This window comes from Leptosomus discolor, chromosome 8 (assembly GCF_034619465.1).
Source record: "Leptosomus discolor isolate bLepDis1 chromosome 8, bLepDis1.hap2, whole genome shotgun sequence".
Classification (NCBI taxonomy): domain Eukaryota; kingdom Metazoa; phylum Chordata; class Aves; order Leptosomiformes; family Leptosomidae; genus Leptosomus; species Leptosomus discolor.
Genome location: NC_141398.1, coordinates 41,201,334 through 41,224,187, shown reverse-complemented (window position 1 = coordinate 41,224,187; position 22,854 = coordinate 41,201,334). Strand labels below are relative to the sequence as shown.

The window sequence follows — 22,854 nt, the reverse complement described above, 5'->3', positions numbered from 1 at the left end:
TCAGGGGAGCCGCGGAGGGGCCGCGGGCCCAGGTGCGCCGTCGCCGGGACTCACACACACACACACCCCGCCTCCGGCGGCCGGGCCAGGCCTTGGGGAACCGAGCGGCCCGCGGGACCGGGGCCAGGGCCGGGGCCGGGCCCGGGTCTGAGGCGGGGGCCGCGGCGGAGCCGCCGCGAGCATGCGCGAGCCGCGCGCGTCACGGGAGCGGGCGAGGCCGGCGGGAGCGCGGAGCCCCGGCGCGCCCCCTCCCTCCCTCTCGCCGCCGATCCCGCGCTTCTATTCGGCTCCGCCGAGCGCTGCCAGCGCGCCCCGTCGCCGCCGCCCGTTAGAGACCCCGCCGCCCGCCAAGGAGCGGAGAGCGCGACAGCCGGGAGCACGGGAGAGGGAAGGACCCTCCCCCCGCCGCGAACCCTCTTCTTCCTTCTCCTCCTCCTCCTCCTCCTCCTCCTCCTCCTCCTCCTCCTCCTCCTCCTCCTCCCCCGCCTCCGCCTCCCGGCCGGGAAGAGCTCGCCGTGCCCGCAGCAGCCCCGCTGGATGCACTGAGCGCTCGGGCGCGGGGAGAGGGGCAGGAGGGAGCCGGGAGCCCCGCCGCGGAGGCGCTGCGCTGCCCGGAGGCTGACGGCCATCTGCTTTAATTCTTTTATTCCGCCCCCCCGCCCGCCGGTGGCTGGCTTTGCCTCTGCCTTTTCCTCTCTGCCCGCGGGAGCCAGCCGAGGCGGCGGCGGCGGCGGGGGCTGCATTTTTTTTTCGCCCCCCCCCCTTTTTTTTTTATTTTTTATTTTTTTTTTTAAATTTTCGTCGCCGCCATGGGATGTACCCTGAGCGCCGAGGAAAGAGCCGCCCTGGAGCGGAGCAAGGCCATCGAGAAGAACCTGAAGGAGGACGGGATCAGCGCTGCCAAAGACGTGAAACTCCTCCTGCTCGGTGAGAACCCGCTGGCGACCCGGTCACCCCCCCGCCCCTTGCCCCGAGTCCCCTTACCTCCTCCTCCCCCGCGCTTATCCTCCCTCGTCTCTCTTTCAACAGGGGCCGGAGAGTCGGGGAAAAGCACCATCGTGAAGCAAATGAAGTAAGTCCCGCGGTGTGTGTGTGGCGGAGGGGGGGGGGGGGGGGGGGAACTGAGGGGCGAGTAAACGACGTTAATGGGAGGGAGAACGGGGCGGGGGCTCGCTGAGGTGAGTGAGGGCCGTGGGCGCCATGTTTACCTGAGGGGACCGTGAGGGCGGGAAGACAAACGGCGGGGCGAGGGCGGGGGTAAGGGCCCGGCGCCCGCCGCTCCCGCTGCTGTTCAGGGCCGATGTGGTGCTGAAGTGTCTCCCGGCGGCCTCGCCCCGCGGCGGGGGCGGGGGGGAAGGTGGGCTGCGAGCGGCCGTTCGCAGCCCACCTTCCCCCCCGCCCCCGCCGCGGGGCGAGGCCGCGCAGATGTCCCCATGAAGCGGCCCACTGTCAGTTAAGCTTAATGTCGGGGTGTTATCCGCCGGCTCTGCGGATTTAAATCAGCTCTCCCTATCACTCAAAGCTCCTTTTATTGAGATTTTTACCCTCTCCTTTTAATTAACGAGAGGCGAGCTGGACCGCTCACCGATTACATTCAAAACCCGTCCTCCTGCCACCCCCTGCCCAGGGGTGGGGGGGGATGGGGGGGTCCGAGTTTGCCCGAGGTGGTTTCCAGAGCCCGGAGGCGCTCCTCGCTGGGGCTCACGCTGTTGTGTTTAATTAGGCGTTACTGTGCAGTAAACAGCAAGTGAAAAAAAAAAAACACCGCACGGTCTCTTCCAACGCGCCACCGTGGCTGGAGTAATTGCATCCCGTAGGAAAGCAGGTGCAGGGGAAGGCTAATGAAGGGGTGGAGGTGGCACGGTTATTTTTTTTTTTCCCTTCCTTCTTAATTAAAATACAACGGAATACCCCGGCCCCCCACCGAAAGAGACATGACGGGCTGCTTCGAGGCAGGCGCCATCACGGCACAAGCTCCGACGCTTGTGTTCAGGCTTTGGATTTCAGCTCGGGAGAGGCACGGAGCCGTTGCTGCTTTGCGATGCCGGTGGTTGCAGAGTGACTGGGAGGGGCCCCCCGGGGACCGGGGTAGCTTAGCGAGGGGGAGAGGCAGCAGAGCTGGGTGTGGATGGGGTGCAGGGAGGGGTGGGTGTGCAAGCGGCGCTCCGCAGTCCCGGGAGCGGGTGCCTTTGCAGGGGGCCGGGCTGTCAGCTGGCCGCCGCGGGGGGTTGGCGTCGTGCCGGCCGGCGGCAGGTCCCGACGCGGCTGTGGCTTTTCAGGCGGTTCGCGTGGTGGACAGCGCCCAGCGGGGACTCGAACCGCCGGCAGCGGTGCTGCTTCGGCGTCGCTCGGCTCCTCCCGGCGGCGACCGAGCGCCGCTCTCGGCTGCCTTCGGAGGCGGTCGGGAAGGAGCCGAACGAGCTCGGAAATAGCCGAAGGGGCTCGTCGCCGCTCGGCAATCTGTGGCCCGGCACTCCCGTAGCCGCTGCGGGTGTGCGTGAGTGTGGGTGTGCGTGTGGGTGTGCGGGCGCCGCGGGGGCAGATCCGGGCCTTCAGCCCAGCTCCTTTCCAGCCAGAGTGGCTGAGCGGTGACCCGGATATTTCTGTATCGACTTTGTGCCCGCCGTGTCCAGCCCTCGGGGGTTCACAGGGAACTAAACCACCGCCCCCGCCCGAGGCAGCGTTTTCCCAAGGCACTGCGGGGCTGGCAGGTCCGGTTGCGAGGAAGCTCGCCTCCGGTGCACGGCGGTCTTCACAGCTTTGCCCACCGACGTTTGTGTACTCTACTTCTGTAAAGGCTCCGAGCTTCCCCTTTCACGGTTTGAAAGGAGGCTTTCCACCCCGACAGTTTGATTTGGGGCTGGGGTGGGGTCGGTTTGGTTTGCACTTGTTTGTGTGCGAAAGGTGGATCAGGGGAGACGTTACTGCAGATGAGCACCAATAAATTATTTAATCTCTTGGAATTGCTTCTGCAGAAGCATACTGGAATGGCGGGCGATGGGCTTTGGTTGAAGGGAGAGGCCGTAGGCACCACAATAACAGTGCAGCAGTGCATGCACACAGAGCCCATAGGCAGGGGGGCAGGCGGTGACCACACTGGCTTGCACAGTTAGTGTACAGTGGCGCTTGTTTTCCAAAGAGCAGAGCTCTTGGGTTTTGAAGAAAATTGCATCAAGATAATAATCTGTTTGCTGGACTTGATCAGTATACTGAGGACTGAAATATACCCCATTATATATATTTTTTTTATGGTTTCATACATACATATGTATATGTATTTGCCATGAAACAGTCTTAAAGTAACGCCTGCTAGGCTTGCAGCTTTGTACCTGACTTGAAAATGCCGAGAAGGCTGCTGTGGTGAAAGGGCGCGTAGTGTCAGAAAATGGGAGGCGTCCGTCAGTGTGGGAAATCCAGTGAACTGTGCGGAGGCTGGGGTGGGGACAGTGGTGTTGCTGTGAGCATGGCAGCAGGCATCTGGAGAGAGCCGCGCAGCTGCGGGCACCGGGGAGAGCAATGTGCAGCGAGCAACGCAGGGAAATTAACATTTCTGAAAATGAATTTAAATATAATGTAGGCATTAGCATGTCACCTGGTCAAGCTCCATTAGACAGGCTTGCTGAGAACCTAATGAATTCTTAATAAAGATTAAATCACATGTTCATTAGATTTTGATGAGAGAGACTGCTATTTTATTTTTTTAATACTGTGTTATTGGTGTGCTTCTAGATAATAAATCTCATCCTCATGAATGGCTAAAGCAGCTTCACACTTGGATATTGCCTTAAAAAGAAGCACAGGAATCTGTAGACAGATTAGGAAATGCTAAGACAAAGGAACAGAGAGCAGACATTGTTGCAGAGGACTAAGAAGCGGTTACACATTGTTCAGTTAATCCTTGAAATATTAGGTAGTGGGAGAAGAAGGATAGGTAGAAATAACAATAATTTGACAGTGTAGCCAGGATGGGAATTAGGGTTTGTAAAATTAATTAAGGATGTTTTAGTGAAATATTTGGAGATAACTTTCATCTGGTGAGCGGGGAGTTATCCAGCAGAGAAAGGGGTGCTGGTGAATGGCAGAGAGGTGGAACTGGAGGTTGGCATGTACATCTCAAACCGTGGCAACACAGGCCGGGGATGGCACTTTTCTGTGCACCCAAGGTCATTTTGACACCCTTAACCCTTGTGCTTTGACTTGGCTTGTTAGGTTTGCGTGTTATTTTTTCACGACCAGTCCTGCACTCCAGATACTTTCACTCATGCCTCAAAATGCAGGGTCAGGGCCAAGCTAGTCAGGGGAACAGTCCTGAGAGGTGCAGTTGTGCCATGCAAGCCAGTGAGACTCCAGAGTGTGCCACAGTGTTCAGAATCAGGCTGTGACCAGACTCTGTTATCACTCAGCTTAAACTAAAAAACAGCCTTAACCAAGCAAATCTGGGACCTCCTTTGAAGATCCAAGCCAGAGGGTGTTACTAGACGAGAGAAATTCATCTTCCACTCCCACCACCCCATCTCAACAAATTCACTTTGATGTAGGACTGCAATGGATGTCAACTTTTTTTAGATCTTAGGTCTTGAAATAAATGTTGAGCACATACAAAATTTGGAATATGGGATCTTCTTTTCTGGAATACCTGGACTGTAGCACAGATTCGAGACTGCTGTTATTCTAGGATATTTTTGTGGTGACTTATAACGCTAGTGAATGTGTTTGTTCATCAGAAGCCCCAGCCTAGGAAGACACCAAGCATATCTCCGTCTGTTACTGCTCAGCAGAATACTTAAATACGTGCAATGGTCCAGTGGTGAACAGGGATGGACTGCTCAGGTGGGGACACCATCCGCTGCCATCAGCATGAAGCTTCTAGGGAATTCAGTGTTTAATCACGCTAACGCAGAGAGGCTGAGTTAGCTGGCGTGGCTTCAAAAAACAAGGTCCTGCCACCTACTCAGCAGCAGCCGTTCTGGATGGTTAGCCGGGGCAACACTTCACCTTCCCAAATGAGGGGTTGGTGGTGGCAGAGGCATTCAGGAGGAGACATGGCTTCACCCGCCCACACGAAAAATCTTGTGTTTTGGGGTTTGGTTTTGGATCTTGCCTCGGCAGAAGCAGCAGCTTCTGTCTCCTGCTGAGCCGGAAGCAAAGACCTGGGTCCATCTCCCTTTCGCAAGATGCCGGGGCTTCCAGCCCTGCATATCATCCAAAGCAGCCATGTCTCACTTCACCAGCAATGCTGGCAGTACCTCTGTAGATAGGCTTCTTTGCTGTGCTGTTTTTTGCAAAACGCTTTTATGTTACATATGAGAAGGATGGGGATAGGCAATCAGGAGCAAAATACACTAGTGTACAATGCTTATCTTTAAATATCTACTATCTTCTCCCCAACAGCCATCAGTTTCAATAGCCATCTAATATATTGTTTTGACCTTTTTCAAAAAGCCCCTCAAAACAGCCCCAGGCTCTACTTGCTCTCTGTGTAACCGAATTACTTATAATCTAATGAACTTCTTCAGAGTGAGAAGCTGTCCCCGCCCACTGGTTTTACAGCCCATCTCAGCAATTTGATGGTAAATGCCGTTGAAACAAAATGATGTGTTGTGAACACCCACTTGAGTGCTCTTTGCAGCATGTCTCTGTCTCAAAGCTGTAGTGATTTCACACTTGCAGCCCCTTCCCCCGGGAGTACCTCACCCCATGGGGGCTTATAGTGCGGGGCTGCTTTGCCCCTGCGGTGAGTTCCTGGGGAGAGGACTGCAAACTGCACCTTCGTGGTCTGTCCCACCCCTCAGCACCGCTCTTCTGCCCTGCAGCACTGAGTGCGGATCCCCACTTGGCCCTGCTGCCTTGCTCCCCTTCGGAAACTCTTTGATCACAGTGTGAGCTGGCACCCAGAGGCACGAACCTCACGAGAGAGCATCAGGTCAGGCAGAGCCATCCTTCTTCCTTGCCTCCTGCTCCATTTTCCAGGATTTTATGACTTAAGGCCCAAAGTAGGCAGCGACAGGCTGTGCCTGGGCAGTATTTGAACTGAGTTTCAATAAGCTGGGGAAAGAGCTGCAGCCTTTCTGATGAAGTTGTGTCCTTCTCCAAAGACCTGCTCCAGTGCACTGTGCCCTGGGTGTGGATCTGGCACAGTACGTACGGCATACTGTTGCTTTTCAGAGCCCAGCAGAGAGGCAACCCTGGTGGGGCTGTTTTGGCAGTGAAACCTCCTATCTGGCAGTCAACCGCCTGCTGTGGCAGTTCTGGGGTGTAGGAGTGGCAGCTAATCAGCATATTGCCTGTCTTGAGGAAGGCAGAGCCTCCTGCCAGGGCATGAGAGATCATCCCAGTGGAGTCTGCTGCAGGAGAGGGCTCTCCCCTCGCTGCGGCTTTTTTCCCCACCTCCTTCCCAGATGCTTTCTTGCATTCCTGGATGCTGTGAGTGCCATGTTCCATGCCCAGCAATGGCACAGCGCAGGGAGATTGTCTCTGAACCAGGCAGGAATCGGAGCTGGGAACAGAGGAAAGTGAGGCTGTTCATTTTGGCTTGTAGTTGCAAAGGGTAATCATGTTTTCAGCACTTATTTCCTTCCTTTTGGATTATTGTGCTTATAAGCCAAAACATTAACAACTGTAGTTCATTCTTTTATACTTAAGGTTCTTGTTATTAGGCTGAGAGAGATTTCAGAGAAAAGCAGTAACAATATTAGCAGGCAAGACAGAATACGTTTTGAGTTTGGGTTTTTTCTTTTTTCTTGACAGTTCTTAATTTGTTTCTTGTTTTAGGGACTCATAAAAGTAAAAATATCTTTCAGTGACAACAGTGAACTGCATAGCTTCTCTTCTTTCAACCTAGTTTTAAAACCTTAAAAGAAATTTGCCTGTCATATTCTGACATGACACATCAAGTGCTGTTGGAAATGTTTTAGCAATCTAATGAGATGAAAGCGGTTCTTTTAATGAGCTCTGAAGAAAGAGACAAATCAGCTGCACAAATGTAACCAAGGATCTGTTTTGGTTTATGGCTTGGCTAACCCAGAAGTTGTAAGAGACATTAGATTGAGTCATGACAAATGAAAAAACGTCGTGTTTTTCCTCTTCAGTCTGTCGTTTCCCATCTGTCTGGGTTACAACTTCACATCTGATGTGAGTTCTCTGGTATGCTTACCTGGGGAATATGGGGAAGAAAATCAAAATGAGGGTGTAATGAAAAAGAGACAAATAGTGGAGGTAGAGGCACTTTGTTGGCTCTTCTGCTTGGTCTGGCCAAGAGAAAGAGTGACATGAAATGCTTCACTGCTGGCCAGGGCAGGAGCAGGTTGCTGATCACTTGGAGAATAAGAGCCAGGCAGTCAAGAGTGTCTTACAGACTCATAATTAACTGCCTGTGGTAAAGCTAGTTTTCTTCAGCCGCTTTGCAGAGTTACAGCCTACCCCGCAAGTATCAAACTCCCCTGGTTTCTCTTGGATTTGCAGGATACAAAATCACAAATGAGTGTTGAAGCTGGTAGAGTTGCAGACGTAAAGCCTGATGCCAGTGTAGGGTCTAAGAACTTGATTTTACAGACTTCTGAGTTCATTCACCTCCTGCTCAAGCTGTGAGAAAGGTGAAAAGCTTTTCTGATGAGCCAACAGCAGTTCACAGTGCACAGAAGGACCTGTCTTCCTCACTCTGAAGTCCATGGTTAAACTCTGAGTGCAACTGAGTGCAGAAGACAGGATTTGGTCCTTTTTTCATTATGTAAGTGTGAAGAGGAGCTCTGGCAGAAGAGAATTGGCAAAACCTTCTCAAATTCAGGTGGCCAGGGTATTTGAGAGTCTTGTCACTCTTCCTGGTGCAATTGCAAATCGCCTGAGATTTGCAGTTTTCTGCTGAGCCTGAAATTGCTTCTGTGGAGTCTGGGCTCGCATGATGACTGGGTGATCTCTGTTTTCAGGGGTTCTTTACTTAGTTCTCTATTTTGTTTCTGAAAGAAAACTTCCAGCTCTGCTCACTTCATAGAAAAGTTAAAAAATAAATGTCCTTATTCTAGCCTAAGGACTCAAGAATTTGGAGCAAAATAAAACCAGCACAAATGAAGACAAGGAAAACAAATTCATCTCATGGCTTGATTATTTCTGAAGCCTGATTCCTCTTCCGCCCACCCCCCCTTTTCTTTTTTTTTTTTTTTTTTTTGCATTAGCAAGATTGAAACCAGCAACCTCACTTATTTTAAATCAATTTGAACGTTACTGACCTCAGATCCTCTCTTTGACCTCACCAGACTTTGGGCCAAATTCTTCCTACAGTGAAGATGCTGTCTGTTCAATGTACAATTTTTATGAGATCTGAAGAATTTCAAATGTTTGCATGGTGCTTAGTGGGATACTGGGAATAGCTAAGTTTCATTCACAAAACAAAACCAGGTAACAAAAAGGTCTGGAAACCACATTTTTAAAAAGCATTGGCACATTAAACCTAAGGCCATTTTTCTTGCCTCAAAAATTCTTTTATTTCATTCTTAGAGGGAAATACTAATGATTTTTGCCACAATTTTCCTAATGCTGAAGAAATGCTTTGCCTAATGTAAAAATCCCCCTAAACTGTTAATGGAATCATTCGCATTTTATTTTTAAGACTATTCATGCACATGGCAGATGTAGGGAGGTTGGAGGATTACAGTTCTGATTATAAGATGCTGTTAGGATTCTGCCTAAAATCAGAAAATGCAAAAGGCTGAAAAATGCTACTGGATAACACAGAGCAAAGGAACTGATGATTTTCTAGTGCTGAGCAAAAGGGAGAAAAATGTCCTTTAATCCAAAGCGCAGTCATTTTGTGCTTATTGCGATAATACAATAAAACTCTTGATGGAGGCATTTCTTAGCTTACCAATAAAAATGCTTACCTCCCAGCTATCAAGTTAATTGAGAAAGAACTGAGGAGTACTCTCTCAGAAGGGAGCCCAGGAAACCATGTAGTAAGCTGACATCATGCCTGTTTTCAAATTCCTAATCAATAATATTTTTGACATTGAAAGAGAAGGATTGGCAGAGCTGAAATTGTTTTTTTTTCCCTTTATTCTTGGCCATATCCTGCTCTACTTGGTCACTAAAAATTTTATCGGTTCATCAGCAGACCTTTAATCTCAGTATGAAACCTGTAAGCCTAAAACAAAGGAGCCGAAGTACACCAGCTTGAGAGAGAGCAGAGAGGTGTGGGTTACATGGAGTCCTCCCACGACTTGGTGAGTTTGGGCCATGGTTATTAATAACCCTCCTCTCCCCTGTCAGGCCATCCTGTGGTATTCTGTGACTTCATGAGCCAAAGACAATTTGTCATGTATTCTATTTGATACAGGATAACTTGTGCAGTCTTTCAACAGAAATTCTGCTGGTTAATGTTGCAGGAGTTGGGGGGAAGGTTGAGAGACACTGATCCTAGTAAGTGTGTTGAGGTGCTAGTCGCTGTTCTCTGAGAAAGCCTAAAGGTGCTGGCTGGCTTTGGTGTTCAGGGGAAACTGGGAGCAGGTGTTGGCAGAAGCAGGACCCAATACTGGTAGGAAATACAGGGCTTAATAACAAGGAAAAGGATTTTCTTCTCTTTGGCATGTGGCAGGCTACTTTGTGTAGAAGTGCAGGGGTACGTGTTTTGCATCGGGTGGCCGTGAGGAGTGTCTCCATGAGCTGCTTTAGTGAGGTGAGAGGGGCTCAGCAGGCTTTCTGGTCCGGAAGAACACCCTACTCCAGAAGTATCCTATTCAGAGAATTCATCACCTCAGTGTTCGCACCTTGGCAAGGAGGCTGGGAATGGACATTTCACCTCTGTGCATATCCCTCTGAAACATAACCCCCCAGCACTTAAAACAGTCTGAAAGGCAGAGCAGTGACTCAACATGCTTTGAGGCTCTCCAGCAGCTTCAGACTTGCATTAAAAGTTCTTGTCTACAAGGTCATCATCAACAGCAACTTGTATGCACCTTAACGCTCTGGTACAGACTTAGACCATTTCTGCATAGGCTGGGAATTGTTACAGAAGGGGATGAGATAAGAATGGGCCTGTATTGAGGAAAATATCACTTAAATGATAAAAATGTATACTACCTCCAAGCAGAATTTGGTGATTTATCCTCTCCCTGTTAGAGCTGATTGGAGTTAGTAGTTCCAATTTTAAAGCTTTAAGCAAAAGTGCATAGGAAAGGCTGAGTGCACAAAATGGGTGTTAGGCAGAATAATCTCGATAACAAATGAGAGGTTTTATTGCTAGATTTCTGGAGCTGTGCTATGTGGTAGCTCGCAGTGATGTAGTGATGTTTCCTCACTGCCAGTCCGGTGCTCCTTATCCATTACAGCCCTGTTCTTCGCTGCCTCGGTAGCGTGGGCCTTGCTGTAATCCAGCTCCTGCCTTTACAGCAAAGGTGGTGGAGTTATCTCATTTGGATGGCTGTCAATGAAGTAGTACTATGTCTGTGTTTCTGGTGCAGGCCAGCTCTGGGTCTCTCCAAAGTTCATGGTGAGATTTTCAAATCACTCCCAGGGCACCACGATGTGGATCTGCATGCCTTAATTTGAGATCATGGTGACTATGCCTGTGTGAATTCGTCATCCTCTCTCCTGCTCTCTGCAGCTGGCCTGGCAGGGCACATGCTGCTCTGCAGCATGGAGGTTTCTGCTTAGCTTCGTCCACAGGAGGGACGTACCATCTTCATAATGGGTTTTAAATGTAATGAAATAAGGTTGGCTACTTTAGTAGTGCAGAACTGAGTTTTTGATTCAGTATATTTTAGGAATCTGTTCTTATTTACTCTCAGCCTCTTCACATCTATAAGCAGTGCAAAAGGGTGTTACAGCAGGGGTGGTTATAGCTTGCTGCAGCTAAAACAGCTCTTTCCACTGGCCAAATAGTGCTCTTTCCACATGGCCCTTGTGAGAATGAGAAATTTGTCACTTGTTGGCAGGTTGGTAAGGTGCACTGATGCCCATGGGTAGATGCTCCTTTCCAAGGTTGGGTGAGGACCCCATCTCATTGCCTATAGATTCTAAAATGGGCGGATATTTATCACTGTAATGTGTGTACCCCCACTGCAGCATTGCAGAGCCTTTATCATCACACTTCATCCATAACACTAGCACAAATCACTGGGATGAAAGAAAATTGCTGTGATGAACATACACCTCAGAACGTCATCATACTGTTCATTAATCACAAGTCACACTTCGGTGATTATTTAGCCAAATTGCACAAATTTTTCCACATGAATGAGAAGATGTTTACTTAATAAAGCAGAAAGGTCTTAGTAGCATGCCCTTGTTTTCCTCAGTTTAGCTGTAAGATAAATTTATATTCTTGTGATTTACAGCTCAGCAGAAAACCCACAGCTGCTCTATCAGCTTGTTACTTTCAAGGTGGTTGCTGCTTGGCGAGTTCTCCAGCAGGAAACCTGATGCTGCTCAATGTGTGCATTTAAGATGTTTAAATTGAACAGTAGATACAGGAGCTGATGGTCCTTGGTTTGTTATCTGCATATCTCTGCCTGTGCTGAGCCCTCGCGGAACACTGGTAAGGAGGAACAGGAGAGTGCTTTGTCAAGTCCCAGCTGGAGGGTCAGCTTTTCTCCAACATTGACCGATAGCATCAGAAAAGAAGAAGGGCCCCAAGACCCCACCCTGCCAGTAGCCTTGTGCTTGATAGGATTTCCCCTGCAAGCCTGTTTCTGTGTTGCTGGGGCCAGCCAGGTCTTACTTCTGCAGTGAGGTGGGATGTGCAGGAGAGAGGAAAGCTGGTGTTGGCACTGGGGGATCCAGGTACTGACAGTGAATCAAAATCTTGGTATGTTCCTTGGTGACATTGGTGTCTGTTCAGTGTCTTTCACCGCAGTTAATTATTAAAAGAAAAGAACAACAACAACAGAAACATGAAGAGGATAGAAATACCGAGAGAGAGCCCATGAATGATAAAAGAATTAGATATTAGTAATTTTCATATGGTTCAGTAAATAATTCAGAATTTTGGCTTTATTTATCTACTTCTTCTGTTTGCCAATCCTTTCAAGAAATAAGTTTATTTTTAATTCATATTTGGATAAACAAATTGTAACATTTTTCTTACATGACAGAGCATGAAAACTGAGATATTACACTGGTACTTTGAGTTCTGATCAGCGAGATCAAATTGTACTATTTTTTCCCATCTGTGATCAAACAAATAGGTGAGGCCTTCTGGCATAAACAGATATTCAGGGTTAAATTTAAATTCTGATTTTTTTTTTAAGTACTCCTGCATAGAATGTTGAAATAGGTTTTTGGAGTTTGCAGTAAAAAAAGTAGAAAAAACTTCTCACAAAGTGTCCATAACAATGATACAAACCCAGCCAAAGTGGTGTATTTAAATTCCAGAGCAACTGGATAATTATACTGAGATTTTTAAAATAACCAAGATCATAACGTTTTTATTGGCTCCTTCATTAACTTGGGCCCAAACCCATGCAGCGCAGAGCCTGTCGGAAGCTCTCTAACACATCCTGCTCCCTCTGTTCTCCAGGAGAATCCTCCTCATTCAGCAGAATGATTGTCTTGCTCCTCCCGAAGACTTGCTCAGTGCTTAACTCTCTGCTGTCAGCTTTCAGAAGCGCTGAGCCCCACAGCTGGTTGATTTCAAGACAGTAACAACTGCTCAGTGCTGCCGGCAGCGAGGCCACAGGACTTGCGGTGCTGCCAAATTAGAGATGCTACTAATCTGTATGTGGTTAAGTCTCAGCGTTAGACATAGTTCATGTTTCATTCACGCTCAGAGCCAAACCCCAGAACAATTGAGTTTTCTAATAATGTGTACATCAACACCAATAGGCTTCAACAGAACTGGGTTATTTCACACGAATAGGTTTGCATGCACCTAAGTTTTTTGAAGGCTGCATCATCTCTGCTGGGGCTGATTGCCACCCAATTTTAGTGTCACTTTGTGTATCCAACCTTTGTCCAAATAATCATTCTGTTTCTTACACCTCTTGGAAAATAGAGATCAGGAAAAAAAAAAAAAAGATTCTTGTGTTGTGGCCTTTTTCATGCCACCCTTGCTTCCTTTTTGCCTCAAATGTTCTCAGGTACCAGCTGTCAAATTTACAGTTATTTGCCATGTTACTTGTAAAAGGAGAAGAAAAAATACTGTCTGGTTTTAGGAAGTGCAGGTTTAATTGTAGTGTTTTATATACGTATTTAATGACTTCAAGAAGTGAGGTTGTGTGAAAACATTTGGGACTAAATCTTGCCTATTCCCACCTGCTTGGTACTCACAAAGCTGCATCTGAAATGCAGTGTTCAGTTTTGGGTATCCTAAATCAAGGGGTTAACCACCAGTAAACTGGGGCCACCAAGGTGTTCGGGGCTGGTGCACAGGTTGAGCGAAGGGAGGCTGAGGGAGCTGGAGAAGAGAAAGCTGAGGGAGATCTCATGGCTCTCTTCCACCACTCAAAGAGGGCTAGATGAAGCCAGACTCTTTGTAGAGGTACACAGTGAAGGGATGAGACACAACAGACCCACATTTCCTGCAAATTAAGACAGAATATAAGGGAATAATACTTCACGGGGAGGTTGATGCAAAAGTGGAACTGGGCCCAGGGAAAGGAAGAATCATCCCTGGGGATTTTCAAAACTCAACAGGACAAGGACCTGCACAACCTGATCTACCTGAGACGGTAGCTCTCTGCTGGGCAGGGACCTCTAGTCCAAGTTATTCAATGATTCTGTGACAAGAAAATCCAAATTAGTCTCCTTATTTAGTGCTCCTAACTTCCGTTTTACCTAAAGAACTGCCCCTCTATTTGGAAACCAGTTGAGGGACAATGTTGTGCAGCATTTCCAGAGTTTTCCCTTAGAATGCACAAGAAGCGAGGCTTATCCAGGACTATTTGGTTACTGCTTTTAATTCCCCTTCACACCACTTTGGTTTGTTTCTTTGCTTCTAGATGTTGTTTTCTTGGATGTATTCCATGCAGCATTTCACAGGCAGCCTTCTGAAATCCTAAGCTAGAGTTTGATTAACATATCTTTTTGTTGGTGGTGTGGGTTTAAGTTACCTCTGTCCCTCTGTCTGTCCCTGCTCAGCTATGGCAGTGTGGTGATGCTTGTATGGTGATGCGTGGCAGTGCAGTGAACCAGGCTCTGGTGCTGATCTGGGTTAACATAACTCAAAAAAAAAAAAAAGAAAAAACCAGAAAGAACTGTCAATCATATGCTCCCATAAGGCAGCAGTGTATTGAAGGTCGAGATGTGAGATTGTAATGAAAGATTCAGTCACTCATGGCTAGTTCTGTGTGTGAGGCTTAATTTTGGGGGGTAAATCAGTCACATTCAAAGACCTTGAAAAGGAGTTTTCAAAAATCTTTCTGTACCTTTAGACATTTAAACGTATGGTGTTTTTTCCCAAACCAGCCTTATTTTCTCCTGTTAGTTCCTGCAAAAGAAATGCAAATCTTTCACTGTCTTGAAATTTCTGTGTTGTTTTAAATAAATTTCCTGTGATCCACAAGACAGTGAAAAGGCATGTGCAGCTGTTTGTTGCTGTTTCAGTGTATTTAGACCATCTTTTATGCTTGTGGAGGTCAAATCCATTTAATCTGGTTATGCTATTTCAATCACATTTACATTTTTAATGCAAAGCTCAGGTTTGCTTCACACTAGAATGATCTCTCTGGTTTCGTAACAAGCTTCAGTTGTCCTGGGCTTTGGAGACTTCTCTCTCTTATTTCCCCTCAGCCTTAAACACAGTCTTTGAAACTTAGAAGGTAATTTTCCTCCACTGGGTTGCAAAGTGCTGCAGAATCCTGACTACACAAGTGATGAACAACATTTTCAAATTCCATTTTATTGGGAGCAAATTTTGAAGCCTGCGTTAAAAGCCTGGTATTGTTGTGGTTAGCCTAACAGCAGTGCCTGGAGGTGGTTTGCATAGGTCTCTCCTGCCCTTTAAAGGGAAGAGTACTGCATACAGAATCACCACCTTCATCCAGTATCCCGTTCAGTGAGCTGTCCCAATACTCCCCTTGCCTCACAAGGGCCCACCAATTCACAGCTTCAGTAAGACGCCTTTTGTGCTCTTACTGTAAGTGAATCAGGCTAGAACATCCTTCTTGTGAAAGATGTTTGTCACATTTGTAGCCTCATCAAAGCTCTAGAAGGAGCCCGCTCCATTCTCCCTTTCATCCATAAGTCTTGTGTTTCCTCTTTTCCTTGAAAGAATCTTTCACACAGTAAGCCTTTTTCCCAAAAAGATACTATCTCTTGAGTAGCTTAGGAAATAACAAGAAAACACACCAGACAGTTTAGGGTTTTCTGAAGGCACACTGGATTCCGATGCTGAACAAACCACCTCTCCCATTGCCTTTTGCACCAGTGACCTTCCAGCTTCAACTAAATTTCTACGTTGTCCCCCGAGGGAACAGAAATTAAGGGCCCAAATATTTATTTTGTTGACTTGTAACATCACTTATAAACAAGCAGGAGTGAAACGGCCAGCCTGGCAGAGGTTTGGCACCACCAGTCAAGATGAGAACTTAGTGCAGACAGTGAAATGCAGACAAGAGGCAGAGTTTAATCTTTAAAAGCAGAAGTCAAACCTCAAATCGTGATCAAGTTCAGGCTCTGGATAACAAAATAAGGTTGTTTCCTAAGCAGTCATCCAGAAGACTGACAACAGCTTGATACAACAGTGCACAGACTGGACACTGACACCTTTATGTGAACCTTTCTCAAAGCAAGTGCCAAGAATAAGTGGATCAGAGCTGTCAGAGCTGTTAAGAAGGGCAAAGGCTGGCAGGAGAAATGGCAACCCCCCATTTACAGTGTTAGATGCGTGTGGCAGGATATGACAATAAGAGAACGCCAACAACAAGAGAGATCCTAGCAAGCCCCCTTTTCATGTAATCCTTGAAGACTAACTTCCTTAATGAGGAAGCACGACTCAAAACTCTGTGAGCTAAAAGATGAAATGATACCATGTGCTTTTTGTGCCTTAAAATACATCCTCCGTAATCAACACTAAAGCACAGAGGAAAGGGAGAGAAACTTTTTCAATTCAACTTCAGTTACAAGCAAGCTTTCTCTAATCCCTGATTTATTCTCTCCTAGAAGACCTCCTTAATATAAGTTATCATGAGTAGTGGTCCTGACTATATGTGGAGAGACACTGGACCGTTTGCCCAAAGTTCATGCAGTGTGTATCTGACAGCAGTGTGGCCAGTGTAAAAATAAATGCAAACGTACATAGGAACAGAAGCAGATCTTATATCCAATATTGAAGTCACGCTTAATTATTAATGAGTGAAGTGCTGTAGTCTTTCACTTAGTAGCAAAACATACCCTGAATGTCTCTCAGGTTATGTCAGATTGACAGAGCATCACTGTCAAAGACAATGTCAGCTTTTCAGTGATGGATCAAGTGCCGTGTATAAGAGCAAGAAAGGTGAATATTCAAATGAGAATCTCGGTTTCCTCTGATAAAGAGCCAGGAATTCCAGGTTCAAGAACAGATTGATGGAAGTTGCCCTTGTCATGGACAAAATGGTAAACAGCTTCAGAATAATGAATTACAAGCAGAAATTGTACTAGTCAGTGATGGAGTAGATCATGGAAAGGTCATTTTGTCCAGCTCTGTCCTAAAGAAGAACTCTTCTTGATCACATATTCCTCAGTGTTCTGTGTGATTTACCTGTAAATGACCCAGAGAGAGCAAGATTTTCACAATTGTACATCACTCCTAACCGCAGATAGATTTCGCATTAAAGTACTTTCTCCAATAGCCAGAAGTTTTTGTCTGAAATTTCCTCCTGCTTCTCCTAATCGCTTCTCAGCACAGAACAGCTCTTAACAATATCAGCTGTTGGAGTAGAAATAAGAACTGGTGAATCTCTGGGCTAAACTGTATCTTTCCTAGTCTTTTAACCAGAGTTTCAATGGAGAAGTTGGTGGGGCTTTCCTTTTCCTGTACTGAAGATTTCCAGTGCGAGAGAGCCTGTCCTCAACCACAGACAGGAATTGTTCGGTCCCCACAATGGAAGGAAGTGGTTGGAGGAAGCGATACCAGTTCATGTTGGAAGGTTTCAGTGGTTACATCTCAGATCCCGCTTAGTGCATTTGTAATAGACTGTGTCAGAGAAAGCAAACTCAAAACTGAAAGAAAAATTACACTGATGGCAAACAAACCTTAAGTAGAGAGGCCATGGCTTGACTGCATTTTGAGTGCTGGCCTGCCAGGAGCTCAAGGCAGCTAAAAGGGGGAACGTGGAGGATAAATCTAGAAGTGATTCTTTTTAATGCTATTTCAAAGTCCTGGCTAGCTAGGTTGACCCAGCAAAACAGAGACTGTAAACCTACACATGGCTTTTTGTCCTCTGCATTGACAAATGCGTAGCTCCGCAGTCCTCCATGTCTTACACGTGTTTCAGAGAGAGCAGTAGAATTAATAAAGAGACTGGTCTTTCTGAAAAGCGGGCTTCAAGCTTCACAGAACAAGCACGGGTGTTATTTGGCCTCTTAATGGTTTTCTAAAAGTAGACGATGCCCAAGAACTTGCTGTATCTGCAGCTGGTGCTTGCCAGAAACGCTTGTGTGATCTATATGGATGAGTGGAGAAAAGGGGAGCGGGAGGGGGAAAGGCCTCGGAGGGGAAACAGCTGAGGAGATACAAATGAAAATTCAATTAAACAGAAGACAAGGAAAATTCAAACTAGCATTGATGCCCTGCTTAAGGCTGATGACTCCTGGTTTTGTCTCTAAACCTAGTGAATGAAGAAGGCGATGATGACCACTGTAGAAAGAGCTAAATTAGATGGCCAGGAAGATAAAAACATTCAAATAAGGATCTTCTTTTATGATCTGCCTAGAGCTTGTAACAAATTCAACCAGAACAATAGATCTTGGGCTTGTAACCATTCCAAAGCTTGTCCAATGTATGAGAACTTTTTCTTCCTAAAGGACTGAGTTTATTTGCCAACTGGAAGACTTGAAATGGACAATGGACTTAATCCCCTGTTGCTTTCCACCCCATGTAGCCATCAGAATGATGCTAATTGGATATATTAAAATCAGAATGGTGACATTTTGTGCTCATTTTACCTTCTGCCCTCAGTTATGCTGGTATGGGATATAGAGTGATCTGCTGTGGTTATGCTGGTTGCTACTGGTTTGCAGTTTTGCGGGAGAGGTGTGCAGATGCTCGGTGTCCTTAGCTGTTGTAAGCAGAAAAGCTGAATGGTCTTTTCTTTCTTAAGATAAACTGTCATTCCTCCAGAAAGTGGTCGTCATCAGTTTATTTCAGCTTTATTTTGCTCTTTGCCAGCTGTGTGACGAGCATCTTCAGTATAACCAGTCGTTCCAATAGTGCAATTTCTTCCATAAGTATTTTGCTTCTTTTGGGTTGTCACCACAATCCCAGCTAATAGTAGCTGAAAGCCATTTTAAGCTTGCATGTAGTGTCAGGGTTTGAGCTGTGTTTTATTTCTGTAAAACAGAAATAATAGTTAGCTTTGACAGATACTAGGAAGCTAAACAACAGCCAGTGCTACCATGCTTTTGGAAACCTACATTGGTAGAAGAAACTCACAGTATATAGGCTTGACCCAGAACCCAGTAAAATGAACGTCAGTCTTCCCAAGGACTTCAGCGGGGTTTTGATCAGGTTCTGAGTGCAAAGTGTGATCAACAGTGGCCAGAAACAGGTTAGGCACAGAATAATCGGGAGTGTTGCCTTTGCAAAAGGGTGCCTAGGTCTTCGGCCTGTGTTTTAAGAGGGGTGTTGTTGATCCTTTTACAGAAAGCAAAGGGCAACAGAAGTGAAAGGGTGCTGGCTGGGTTGGACTAACGCGTGTTTAGACCAAATGGTCTTCTAGACCACTTGCAAAAGGATAGCAGCATTGTTGGGGAGGAGAAGTCGGCTGATGCTATCTGTTCAATTCCTCGTTCTTAATTATTTTAGCTGATATCATCTATATGCTAAGTCAGTCCTCATGAATGGCGTTTGAAATATCCAGACTGAAGTCATTACATTATCACATTCAAGCCAGCCTTTAAGTAAAAGAGATTTGGCTTGTACTTTACACTGCTTGGCCCCTGTCTCGAATGTACTGCCATTATAACGGAGGATTATCTGCACTGGAGGTTTTCTTCATTTTCATTAGGAGAAAAAATTTCATTCAGCGCAGCAAGGACAGCCTGAGATGGCAGGAGGAGATTGGCTGCATGCTGATGCCTTTGTTATCTGCTGAGCAGAGCCTGACATCCCCTGACACTGCCGGGGGCTTGGCGAGGGGCTGTTATTTATTTCAGTGTGTGGAACACATTGTTTTCTGAAAGGGAGGAGAATCAGCCCTTTATTGAACAGGAGTCACTGGACAGCTTAGTCACAGAGCTGCAGTAGCTGGGGTTTGTTGATATAGTTGGCTTTTCAGCAAGCGCCTTTGTTGGGCTTATCTTTTCTTTTAGTCTGCATCTCTTTGGTGGTGTTTAAGGTGGATCTAGGCTCTCCCTGTCTTTACCAACTCGTCTGCCTTTTCTAACATAAAAACACTGGGATAGAAACAGAGGGAGTTGTATTTTTCAAGCTTAGGCATCTCCATAAGGCCCCCTTCCTGAGATACATAACAATCTTCTCATATAGAGACACCATCTGTCCTGCTGCGGGTTGTCTTAGTTCAGTGGGTTTCTCCAGTCAATTTGCAGATCACGAATGGCCCGTGCCGCTCTGGTAGGCAGCATAAGCTTGTTTCAAGATTGCACTACACCCACGCAAAAAGGGCTGCTGCTTTGCACCAGAGCTGCAGCAAAGCGCTGTGGCCTCTTCTTCATCACATAACCCCTTGTAACAACCCCCGTGACACATTTGCGTTAAAGTGGAAGCCAGCCGGTGTAGTAGCCTCATGTCTTCCTAGAGCCTAGACACTGCACACATGGTCTCCCGCAAGAGACACCATATGAACACAGGACAAACTATGGGAACAGAGACTTTGGAGCAGAGACCAGTCTACGCTGAATTCACTTAAAAGCTGAGAAAAATCAGGCTTTTGATTTTGGCATTAAGCACTGAACCAGCAGCAGTGTAGGTGTGGAAACCAGGAGGAGCTTTTCTCTCTGGTATCAGGGAAGCATTAACCTAGCCTTGTGTGACAGATTCATAGTACAATCATCTCAACTTGCCCCAAGGGGAGCGTTTTTCAGGGGCTTGAACATCCCAGAAAAGTCTTCAGTTCGGAAATATAAACCCAGAGGTGAATCAAGAGACACTACTCTCAGACACTGCTCTGGACCAGTGGCTTACAGGGAAGTTCCTTCAAGACACGAACCCAAAAGGGAAGAACAACTACTTTTCTCTGCCAAATAAATGGAAGCCTGGCTGCAAGAGTCGTCCAGTGACCCTACACACAGCCGCCTGCCCTTCCCCATGCTTGCTCATCTCGTTGCTGCAAGGCTCCAGATGCAGCCAGCCTGCAGATCTGCCCTCAGGACCAAATGTGCTCTGCAAACCTGCACCACACTTCAGAGTAGAGTTTGGCAGGTGCATTGCTCATGCTCAAGACTAAATTCAGGTCGCTATCTTGTTAGGATGGCTGCTAAGGTAAAGATTAAGAGGGCCAGGTGACTCACCAACCAGTTCACCAAGTGTTCTGAGTTCTTCAGCCAAGAGGTTCTGCTATAAATAAATTTTTGCTTGGAGGGGAGAATACATAAGCATGCAGATTGCTTTTACTTATCTTTTTTTATCCCAGAAACATGTCAACATAAAGCAGAAGGGGCAGAGTATTTTGTCATGTGGCCATAAGGAATACCCGTAAAATGCTGTTTGCTGACCAGGATGGAAATGTGACTTCAAACCCAAAGTGAGAGAACTTATGATCTGTAGATTTGTGCTAAGATAACTGATTCAGTGCTTGATGTCTCTGGGAACCTTGTAGATAAATACGCTGTCTCACAGGTACCCAAACCAATTTAATCTGATATTGAACTTTCCATTTCCAGTTGATTTCTTACGTTATGAATCTTTTAAGTAACTCTATCTATGGGTACTGCAAAACATGGGGAAACAGAGCTCTTATCACAGCTGGGGGAGAATAACTTGTTTTTTTAATGCCTGCACAGAACAAACTGAAAGCATCCTAGGCCTCTCCAGCCTAGTTGAGGTTCGGAGGGCTCCTTTGGTCAGTCCAGGAATGGGAAGGGGAGCCTGTCCCGAAGGCCAGAAGTGTGCCAGTGTGCAGTCCTGCACGCAGGAGTTGGCTGCAGACGTGGAGATGCAGTCAGGCTGTGCAAGACAGAGCATATTGCAGACTCTGGGAAAGCCAGGTTGGGGTCCAGCAGCTTAGCAAATTCATGAAGTATCAAGGAAGATTTCATCCAAAGGTGCTGTTGGATTATTTGTTGACATTGTTCTGATCAAATTTGCTTTCTTGCTGTAATAGTAAACGTGGTACATGTGAAACTCAGGGCCATGAGCCAGTATAAAGGGATAAGATAATGGACGTTGCTTGAGCCTTTTACCGTCTTTGTAGTTAGAAAGCAGTTATCGGAAGGCACTAATCCCTCTCCGGTGATTATCGACTTTTGAATGAATCCTCATACACTCTCCAGCAGCAAAACTTGGGGGTTTTCAGGCTCAGTAAAGCTCAATAGAACCAAGACCTTGTCATTTATTTTCACTGTTACTATTATTTTTCTATTTCAAAGCCGAGTTTTCTGCTGTGAATTCCCCACTGTTTGATCACAAAAGCAAGGAAGGGAAATTGTTATTTTTCACCCTGAACCTTTTGTCCTTTTTATTTTCATAATCCATGTGAGGCGACTTTGCTGGTCATTAGCCGAGTTAGTAAAGCGAGCTTTCTTTGTTGGCAATAGCAGGGAAACATCAAATGTCTGGTTCCGTGGTAGCAATTTGCTCTTGAAATAAAGCAAGCGTTGATAAGTTGCTACCCTCAGCTATATTTGTCCTAGTAAATAAACATCATCAGGATTTGAGCACAAATACACGTTGGTTTGCCCTGTTTAGCTATTCTGAGATTGTGTCAGGCTAACAAAATTTCCTCCGCATCAGATAGACTTGTTCTGTCGCGCTCTCATTTCGCAGATGATATGTGTTCCTGCACACCTAGCCAAGAACGTATTTTTTTAGGCATTGTTCACTACAGCAAATACCTCAGGAAGCGCATCCCATTAATGCAAAGCGGTGCGTGCTTTTGATGGCTTTGCTTTTTAGAGACCAAGGTTTCTGTCAGTGGAATGATTTGCTTCTGTGGTGCCTTGGAACGGCGGATTTACTTAGAGTGAACTGTGGTTTGCCAGCGCAGGGCACAGGGTGGACATCCCACCGTTGGTGCCCACACTGCCTAGCCAACTTAAGGACAGCAATTAGTATGTGCTGGCTCAAGCAGGCCAGAAAAAGCCCTGAAGAATCTGTCTTTGAGAGAAAGATTCCGTTTTCCAGGATACCCATAAAAAAAGTCGTTAACCATTTGGCGATGGGCTGTTCAGCTTAAAAGTGAAATTCCTCATTTGAACCTCACAAAATCAGGATCATGCCTGACAGGCAGCAGGACCCAAAAAAAAGCAGCAGCAGGAGAGCAAGCGAAACACGACAGTGACATTTGTTCGACTTGGAGCAGAGGAGCCACCGCTAATTTAGGCTGGAAGCTCGAAGCACATGGCAAGAGGTGCTTTGATGGGTTCAGGAGATAAATATACTGTGTCAGCCCCGAGCTGCAGGTGCCGCATGCTCTGCAGCAAAGAGAATCACAGCAGAAATAGGCAGATTATGCCCCTTCGCCACCACTAAATTTCCTGTAGCCCTTCCTAGAAAATTTAAAGGGAGTACACTGAATCCCAGCGTGTAGTGGGGGTTTCAGCTGTTTTGAC

General features: G+C 46.6%; 1 protein-coding gene across 9 annotated transcripts in view; it reads left to right on the top strand.

Moving 5' to 3' along the window:
* Window positions 1-809: 809 nt before the first annotated feature.
* LOC104344009 (guanine nucleotide-binding protein G(o) subunit alpha) overlaps window positions 810-22,854 on the top strand; it is a 135,233-nt gene continuing 113,188 nt past the window's right edge. For all 9 annotated transcript variants that reach the window (XM_086469268.1, XM_086469266.1, XM_086469265.1 and 6 more), the window contains exons 1-2: window positions 810-927; window positions 1,030-1,072. In XM_086469268.1, coding sequence (XP_086325394.1) covers window positions 810-927; window positions 1,030-1,072 — 161 coding nt within the window. The remainder of the gene's footprint in view (window positions 928-1,029; window positions 1,073-22,854) is intronic.